Here is a 10,181-nt window from a genome sequence, read left to right as displayed (position 1 = left end):
ATTTTACTTCCGAGACCGTATCAAACTTAAACCGCTATTTTTCCTTTATATTAATTTTGAATTTAGTTATTTATCATTTGTGATTGACATGGATGTTTTCAGCTAACCTCTCCGTTAGGCCATCAAAATAACTATACATCCATGTTGCTTACTTGAATTAAAACCTTTGAATTGCTGGAGCCATGTTCTCATCAGTTTAGAGACGCTCTTCCTCAACGCTGCTTGGTGAACATGAACCGACTCCAACTTCAGATCTCACAAAAGCTAGCATTTCCCTGCAGCTGCAGGCATGGAACGCCCTGCTGGGCCCTGGCTGTGAGCTGAGACGACTGCAACCAATGCGTGCGTGCGTGCGTGCGATCCAGGACTGATCAAGCTAAGGACGCGCGTGCATGCCTGCACCTTGCCTCTCCTGTGCATCTGTTTCCAACGTGGTGCAGGAGATAGCTTTGCACCTCTTTTTCCTCCTCCCGTGCAACTTTGCCCTCCGTTTTCCAAAGGCCCAGGCCTCCTGCTGTCCAGCAGGTGTACGCGTCGTCATCGAAAGACGAAGGAAAACGACGGCCGGCGCGGGCGGTGCGCGTGTGGCGCTGCTCGCGATCACATGGCTGTTTCGGGAGGCACCGAGACGCGGTTGCCAGCCAGTGCCCGGTAAAATGATAGATGGACGTGCTGCTGATGATGAACATGATTTCCAGGATCAGGATTCATGTCCCTGCAGGACAAGTTTGAGAGATACCAACACGTTACGAGAACATCTAAAAAAAACTACAACATGTAAAGGATCAAAGTCAACTTCGTCTATGGGATATGCAATTGACAAATAGTCGAATACTAATAAAGGGCAATTCAGCACAAAACACTATGCATCCTGAATGCTCTTATCTCTACTGTGTCTTCATTTTTTATTATACCTCACAAATGACATCAAGTTTCGTCTTTACAATCTATAAGCTTTGAGTATCCCTTACTTTAGCCAGCTACTTTTTATGCTTTTTACTTTTGAAAATTGAACTTTTAACGCACAAATTTTACAGAGATATTAGATAATATACCAATTGGATTCTAAGTTGGAGCATTTTCTTGAGTTCCGAATTGGTTCATACAGGACAATTCTTAAATACTATTACTCGATTAACTATCACACATGATGTCTGTATTTAAATGAAAAATTGTACCATAACTCACGTAAGTATTTCAAGTATACACCAAAACCAATTTACAAAAGGTCGTGTAACCTGTACGATAACCATGACACAACCTACCACCACCGTGATCACCAACTCTACCTTCCACAATATAGTACTCCCTCTATTACAAATTGTAAGTCATTATAAAAATCTTGGAGAGTCAAAGTATCTCAAGTTTGACTAAATTTATATGATAATATAATAACATTTATAATGTCAACTAAGTATCATTAGATTCTTTATCAATTATATTTTCATAATATATCTATTTGATGTCATAAATCTTTATATTTTTCTCTATAATTTTGGTCAAACTTGAGATGATTTGACTCTCCAAGATTCTTGGAATGACTTACAATTTGGAACGGTGGGAGTAGTAAAGATGATAAAACCATTCTCCGCTCCCTACTTCCCACTCGCTCACCAAGCCTGCAGTGCCAGTCTCCACTTCCCACTTGCTCACTCAGCCATTGCCACTCCCCAGTTCGCACAGCGATCAGGCCACGGCGACGCGCGCTCCGTGGGACTCGGGGCTCTTCCTCCTGGCCATCCTCGGCTACCTCGCGGTCAACCTCCACCGTGCCGTCGTGCAGAGCCGGGACGGCGCCGAGGTGGCCTTTTGGTTGCTATCCTACTTCCTCCAACTCCAGCTCTTCCGCTCCATCCGCCACTTCGCGGTCGCGCCGTTGCCGGAGAGCAACCGGGCAAGCGGCTCCATTCAGTTCTTGATTTCATAGCACAGTTATCAAGGTTTAAAACTCGGTAACTATGTTTGTTGGGTTTTCATGATGATGAAACTCCTCTTGCATACTCCCTCCATCCTAAAATAAGTCTTCATTTAGATTTTAAATTTTATCTCACAAAGAGTGTTCATTTAGCTCCTAGTAAAATTTAATTAAAGCAACACTCACACCAGTAAAAAAACTGTTTTAAAAATGCATAGATCAATTGATGTTTTTCTCTGGGCCTACGAGCCATTCCTTCCCCTCCTCATGGGCCCCGCGGTCAGGATCGCCCTCCGCCTCTCCCGCGGCGCCGGCCTCGCCGAGGTGGCCTTCCCCGACCTCAACCTCGTCCTCCTCGTCCTGGGCCTCCTCTGGTTCCACCACTCCCCGCCCGGCTCCGAGGCGCGCCGCTGGGCCAGGTTCGCCATGGGTCCTCTCCTCATCCATCACCGTCGGCGTCGCCTGGGGATTGGTCGGCCCCCCGCCTTTCGAGGCCGTGATCTGGGGCATTGCGGCCGCGGGCGTCGGAGGCGGGCTTTACCTGCTCGTGTTTTACTAGGAAGGGGCGATGGGATTGCTGCGCGCCGTACGTGCTCTCCCTGCTGTCTGCTTAATTCTCTGATGCTAGATATTGTCGTCGTTATCGTATCTGGATTCGTGGCACCACTAATCGTTTGCACATTATGAGCTATGCGGAGAATTGAAATGCTATGAGAACTAGTTCATCTGATTTCCTGCTCACTTTAACTGCCTCCACCTTCGAGCAATGTTTCACTGGTTCAGTATTCCATTTGTCACGCGGTGGACCATGTGAGCCATTTGATGGAATTCAGCGTTCTGATCGAGTTCAGTTTTGCAAGCGTCACCTGAAAATGATTGATAATTCGGGTATTTCATGGGGTCCAATAATCCACATTGTCAGACACCTGAAATTCAAAGTTTTTCTATTTCTATCTAGCTGCATTTTGTTGCTTTGACTGGAAATATTTGTCATCACCTTCGAGTGATGGTTCAATATTTCATATGTAGTCCAGTAATGCACATTATATTGTTAACCATCTGAACTTTTGTGCTTCGAACGAGCTGCATTTTGTTTATTTCACCTGAAACTAGTCGTTTTTTTCTCTTAAACTTGGTACATTTCCATAGTGTATCTCCATGGAAATCTATCATGCAAATATTAGCCATCTGAAGCAAGCTGGCATGCACCCGAGTGAGATTTCAGAAGTATGTTAGCATTGTCGCAATGATTTTGTGTAAGAAAGACCATCTACATTCAAAATCTGCACTATAGGCCCTACCTTTCCCATCTGGGTGGTCTACTTTGCTGTTTCCAAAATCATAGCATAAGATCAAAATAGTAGAAAGTGATATTACTTTTACATTCTCAGAGCTAGCAAGTGTGATGCACTATTTCTTAGTTCTCTGATGCTAGATGTTTTTGTTGCAAGTAGATTCGTGGACTGAAACCAATGATCCATTTGCACGTTATGATGTATGTGGAATAATTGAAATGCTTATGCATTGGACCTAACTACAAGAACTAATTCATCTGATTTCCTTCTCATTTCAACTGAAACTAGTCGCCATCTTCTAGTAGTTATCCTGTAGTATATTCCGTAGCCCAGAAATGCACAGTGTGAGCCACCTGATGAAATTTAGTATTCCAGTTGATTTAAATCTTGTTAGTTTCACCTGAAATTGCTCGTCACTTTGAAGTGATGATCCAGGTAGTTCATAGGTCCAGTAATCCACATGGTCAGCCACCTGAAATTCAGTGTTTCTATTGATTTGCGCTTTTGGATTTCGCTTGAAATTAGGCGTCACCTTCAAGTGATGATTTTCGTGGTCTGGGCTCAACCTGTTATTGTTTTACTCAGAGAAGCGATCTGATCTGACCACTGCGTGTGGTGTTTGCAGATACGCAAGTACTATGATGCTTGTTGCACTCTCTCTGCTTAATTCTCTGACACTAGATGTCATTTTCGGCGTAGATTTATTTCCGGTAATGCACATTATGTTCAACTGACGGAATTCTGTGTTCCAATCAAGTTGCATTGTGTTGGTTTCACCTAAATTTACACTGTACAACATTGAAGTGGCGTTTCAGGTAGTAGTCTATAGGTCCAGAAATGCACGGTGTGATCCACCTGAAATTAAGTGATTGTATTGAGCTGCAACATGTTGGTTTCCCCTGGAGTTAGTTTGTCACCTTGAAGTGATCATTCAATATTTCATCTGTCATATGCACATTGTGAGAGTCACCTGAAATCTAATGTATTGATCAAGCTGCATGTTGTTGATTTGACCTGAAAGTAGTGCTTCTTTTAACATTTTTATATCTTATATTTATCTCGATGGAAGTCACATCATATATATGACAAGGAGAGACATCGATCTCCCACGTCACGTATAACGTATTCCGACTAGTTGCGCAGCGCGACGTGCAAACCGTGTGAAGGGACGTAAGCTGGCTTTGTCGGCGGCCACTTTCTCTGTTGATGTTCTTGCTCGTTTCCATATGCCGGCTGAGTTTCCATATCCCAGCGTCTACATTTGAAGTCGCTCCCGAGTTGGATTGCTTTCGCTTCAACTTTCTGGGTCCTCCAGCAGTCCAGCTCCTTTGCTCAAATCTGTCAAATGCTTCGTCGCGAAGTCTACTGTAGCTTACAGCTCTGGTTGCAAGTTTTTTTTTTGGCGAATCACATGCTCTAGCTGCAAGCTGAACAGTCCTTCCTGTGCTGATGTGTTGTCAGCCTGTCCTGTCACGAAAGTAACTTTTTTTTTTTGAGGGGGGTCACAAAAGTTAGTGCACGGTGCGAGACGCGTGAGTGACTCTCTAGTGACCTAGTCTAGCCTCGAGAAACCCCAGCCCGCTCCCCACCGCCGCCGCCGCCCCGATGGCGGGCAGCACCGCCACCGCCGACCCCTCCGATCGCCACCACCACCAGGGCCCCGCCGCGGTGGCCTTCGTCGGCGCCTCCCACCTCAACCTGCTCCTCCTCTTCGGCGCGATCCGCCGCTTCGAGCTCTCGCCGCCCGGGTCCCCGGCGCGCGGCCGTGCCAGGCTCGCCGTGTGGCTCCTGACCGCGACCCTCACCGCCGCATTCACATGGAAGATCGGCGCGATGCTGCCCCTGGGCTTCGCGGTCGCGGCCTGGGTCATGGCGGCGGCCACAGTTATTGGTGGGTTCTACATGCTCTTCCTCCATGGCGAGAAGTGATCCCGTGCGAGAGTGAATTCATCATCAGCGCCCGTGGATTGGATGTGTTCCTTTTGCTAACGTTGCTTGTAAGTTGTGAGTATCCACCCTGCTTCTCTTCTTATGCGCGTGCTGAGTCACATCCGCAACAACATAAATAAAAGTAAAAAAAAAATCCAGGGATTTGACCTATGAGGATTGCTGGTAGTAGCCTAGTACCTCGTCTGATTTCTTCTGCGTTCTGTTGATTTCACCTGAAACAAATCTTTCTCGGTCGCTTTCACCGCTCTACGAGAACATCTGCTTTATTTCCAGTACGGAAAATTTCATTTGTGGCTCCACTTGAGCAGATGCAAAGTGGCTTCAACAGATGCAAAATGGCGGACAGGGAATTCTGTCATTTGTGGATTCGTCCCTCGCCACAATACTAACGCTTCTCCTTTTGGTCAGTCGAATTGAATCAGAGCTTTGTTTGGATAGCATCATCCCCTCCCAATACATATGCAGTATATGGCGAAGTTTGAGTGCAGTAGATAAGTAACTTTCAGTAGTTGTACAACTGCAGGTAGTTTCATCTTCAGTAGCTAAATCTGGAGGACGATGCTGTCCCACTTCCTTTGTCTCGCCCATACTGTGGGATAGGCCGTCCCATCATTCAAACCCAATAAAAAGTTAGGATCCTTCCATCCCTTTGTAGAAAACTGATCGTCCTGTCCCTAAAAGTATGGGTGTCTTTAACCTTATCCCACCTTGTTCTTAACTAAACATATGCTACAATAATATATTCTGCATGGAAAACCTTTTAATTCTACCTATCATTTATCTGATTATTATTCATCTTTTGTGCTGTCAAATAGTATCATGGAACCAAAATAGTAGAAGGGGAAGCATCCTTGGTAAATTGTCACAACAATGTTATTTTCTCTCTATCTCACTCTTTCTGGATCTGTCAAGTCTCTCGATATCCTGGTACATTAGGAATAGGCAAAGACACGATGTGGCACCAATTCAACGCGCTCGCTAGCTGATTCTGACTGCCTGTCTTTATCACCACCACATTTCTCCATTTGTGATGTCCGATCATTCTGACGAAACTCCGCCAGGGGCGCAACTTTCTGCCATCTGATCGAGCCATGTGCTCTGCTAGTGGGGTTGTCATGCATGATCAAGATCCATCATCTTTTTTGCGATGAGGAACATGGTTGTTGGCTGTCCCTATAATAGTCTGAGCATCCAGCACATACAGTTGTTCAGCTGACAACACCCCGGTGAAAAGCTAAGTACTAAAACCTAGGAGGGGCGGAAAAGCAAAACAATTGGTAAATCTAGGGGCTTAAAACACAGATGGGATCACCATCAGCAAGTGTGGCTGGGACAATCACCCCACCGGGTCTTTTCCGGTGGTCTCATGTCACCCTCTACGCAAGGTGCCTTCCTCCATCAATCGTCATTAGATTATGAACATAAGTGAGGAGCACATCTACGTGTGGTGTTTAAAACCCGTATATATACATGAATTCTGCTGCTATTGTTGTGGTGCTGATTGTGCTGCCGACTACTACACTGATGGACCATACTTCTTTTAACTCTTCTTCCATTGTATTATGCGTCTATTGAGTAATGATCTATAATCCTCTATTCGCATGATTTCTGGGTTGAACCTGCAAAAAATTTCACTCATTGCTAGTTATAAACCTAGCCTTTAATTTCCTTAACAAAATACACGATCCAATATTTTTGTCAGGAGCTGGGTTGGTTATATATCATTGAGCGGGCGGATCCAACCGAAGTGGATGAGAGTGATGTTAGGAATTCTAATGCTAAAGCTTTCCTGACAACAATAGCTAAGAAAGTGCTTGCTTTTATGCGGTTATGATTGCTATGCATTATCTGAAATTCAGTTAGCATCCTAGGTGTGCAGCCCCAAAGCAGGTCCAGAAATGGGCTTCATCACCACCTGATTTGGCTTGCATTACTGTTGATGTTGCGATCTTTGCCCCTTCTACGAGTTCGGCCATTGTGTGGTGTTTCAGAACCATATGAGTATGTGTAGGATGGCCTGTCATAAGACGTTTAATGGCATCCCCACTGGATTTGCAATCGCACTTGCTCTACGTTCTCACGCTCAAGCAAAGGTTTCCACAGTGCGGCCTGCAAGTTTTTTTTTAAAAAAAACCTTAATTCTGAAGATAAATCACCTGCTAGAGATAGAAGATAGAACTACAACAGGTTTGTACACATTAGGAATTGTGAACGCTTTGATGCCCCTTTGATCAGGGGGAAACTTCTCTCTTTATTTACTCCTTGGTACGTACCCCTAGCTATGTTCTGGAACTTTCTCGGAATGTAAATAAGAAAACTCAAGTGATTAGTTAACCTTTGCCCTTAGGTTCCAACAGTGGGCGTTCCATCTTCCATCTTACTATTACTAATTGGAGACTTCTTTTGAAGCCTTCAGTGAAGCTACCTATGATTCCTAGGTAGACACTCTAGAAAAAGAGAGAAATACTAGAAATTCTTATAAGAAAGCAAAACATCCGACTATCAATCGATAGATTCGAATCATTATAGCCATTAGATCTATTATGTTTTCTAAAACATTACCCACCAATGCCATTATGAAAATAGCCTAAAGTAACCCCTACCTACCTTTGTCATTATATAAAATAAACTAAATTAACCCCCTAATCTTCATCCAAATTACCCACTTATGCCACTATAAACAATATTTAAAATAACCCCCTAATTTGCAACTGAAGTACCTACCACTATTACTTAAAAAACTTAAAGTAACCCCTTAAATTTGCATCTATATTACCCACACATGCTATTATTAAAAATAACATGAGGTAACCCTACGTTTGAATCAAATAACCTTAATTAAAAACATACAACAATATATAATTCTAAATCATCTATATCTTTCACTATTGGTATATGATATAATAATTAAGGTCTATACGCATAATGTGTGTCATCATTTATAAGGATATAAAATGATAAGAATATATTTCTATGCTAAAATTTATCTCAAACTTAGTGTTCATTAAACAAATTCAAGCGCATAACTGTGATGCAAAGTGAAAAGTTAAAGATTATATATGTGGATGAAAATATTATAGAGTAATTTCTAACTAAAATCTATCACAATTGGATGAAGATATTAAATATATATCTAATAAGTATTGTGTTTGAATATTTAACAAACAAGAGGTAGCTTGTGTTCAAATATTTAACAAACAAGAGGTAGCTTATGGTAATAGTTTTATAGCAATGTAGTCTCATTTTTTTCCATTGGAGACTCCGCATTAGTTCCCACGAGACAAGCTAGAAAAAAGAGACAAATTCTCGTAAAAATTAAAAACATCAAACACCAATCCTGTAAACTATAATCATCATAGTCATTGATCTATTATATTTTCTAAAAAATTATCCACCACTGTCATTGTGAAAATATTAAAAAATGAGCTCTAAACCTATATCTAAATTACCGAACTCAGCTATTATAAAAAATAATCTAAAGTAACCCCATAATCTTCGTCCAATTTACTAATACACATCATTATAAAGCATAACTTAAAATATCATTCTAAAACTTTATCTATGTTACCCACGTGTGTCATTATTAAAAATAATCTAAAGTAAACACCTAAATATTAATCTAATTATCTTCATGTGCATCATACAGAAATATCAAAAAGTAAACTAATATATAATTCTAAATTATCTACTTATGTCATTGTTAATATAAAATACTAAGTTAAAGTATATACACATGACGAGTGCCACCATTTAGACCATTTACACATGTATGTGAGGAATCGATGAAAAATATTAATTTGTATGCTAAACATAATGGATGGAGGATTCGAGGTGTGATACAAAATGGAAAAAGTACGAATATGGATGAAAACGTGCATAGAGTAATTATTAATTAAAAATCAATCACAACTGGATAAAGATAGGTACATATCTACATAAGTATTATGTTGAAGTATTGAAAAATAAGAGAGTAGTAGGTAAACAATTTTGATTTTTAGCTAGAAATTTAATTTTTAAATAATTTTCAAATACAATAGCTTCTAAAAATATTAGCCCGTGTGGGAGCATGGGTTGATGGACTAGTGGCTTAAAATAAAATATACTCGCATATACTCCCTCTGTTCCAGATTATAAGGCATTCCAAATTTCTTGAAGAGTCAATCATTTTATGTTTGACCAAAATTATAGAGAGGATCACAAAAGTTTATGGCACCGAATAGATATATTATGAAAATATATTTAATGAAAAAACTAATGGTACTTATTTGCTGTCATGAATGTTAGTACTTTATTGTATAAATTTAGTCAACCTTGAGATGCTTTGATCCTCCAAGAAAGTTGGAATGACTTATAATTTGGAACGGTGGGAGCATGTATTATTACAGAATATCAATGGCAAAAAAGAAATGGATTAACAACAACCAGTCATCAGATATATAAACAAGTGTATACATATTACATACACAACAAGTCAACTAATAACCGACGAACTCAAACAACTCATTGTCTGTCATCAGAGTATGTATTATACACGGCGGAGAGGATCATGAGAATATCCTTGAATTATTTACAAAGTCTTCAGTCATCCATGGGGAGAAGGAAGAGCGCGTAGAATCCCCCAGGCCGATCACCGGACGATCAACCAGACAGCGGCGGCCATGAGCCCCGGCATCACCGGGACGACCCCGCAAGAAATCATGGCTGTGAGGAACATGGTGGTGACCCAGACGCCAGCCCTCGCCCGGTCCTCGGCGGCTGAACCAGGAGGCGCCCTCTCCAGCCACCGCAGGCAGTAGAAGAGCAGGACGAGGACGGCGTACGACCCGATCACGAAGATCGCCGCCATGGCGTCGCCCCATGACCTGTGGATCGCCATGATCGAGTTGACGGTGAGGAGCAGGAACCCCAGGGACGTAGCCGCTGAGCCCATGGCGCCACCAGTCGCCGGTGGTGCTAGCGTTACGTAATTTTTTTTTGGAGGAGTTACGTAATGTTTTAATTTTGCGTGCAACGATTGATGA

The 10,181-nt window shown here is 42.1% G+C and overlaps 1 protein-coding gene across 1 annotated transcript; it reads left to right on the top strand.

Annotated features, from left to right (window-relative positions):
• Window positions 1–4,279: 4,279 nt before the first annotated feature.
• LOC117852082 (uncharacterized) lies at window positions 4,280–6,720 on the top strand. The gene has a single exon (XM_034734010.2). The coding sequence runs from the start codon at window positions 4,816–4,818 to the stop codon at window positions 5,137–5,139; it is 324 nt and encodes a 107-aa protein (XP_034589901.1). The 5' UTR covers window positions 4,280–4,815; the 3' UTR covers window positions 5,140–6,720.
• Window positions 6,721–10,181: the final 3,461 nt, after the last annotated feature.

This window comes from Setaria viridis, chromosome 4 (assembly GCF_005286985.2).
Source record: "Setaria viridis chromosome 4, Setaria_viridis_v4.0, whole genome shotgun sequence".
Taxonomy (NCBI): domain Eukaryota; kingdom Viridiplantae; phylum Streptophyta; class Magnoliopsida; order Poales; family Poaceae; genus Setaria; species Setaria viridis.
The sequence above is the reverse complement of the archived record's forward strand: the minus strand, read 5'-3'. Positions and strand labels throughout refer to the sequence as shown.

Excerpts from the sequence above, each read along its gene's own strand:
- LOC117852082 (XM_034734010.2), top strand. The coding sequence starts at position 4,816 with ATGGCGGGCAGCACCGCCACCGCCGACCCCTCCGATCGCCACCACCAC.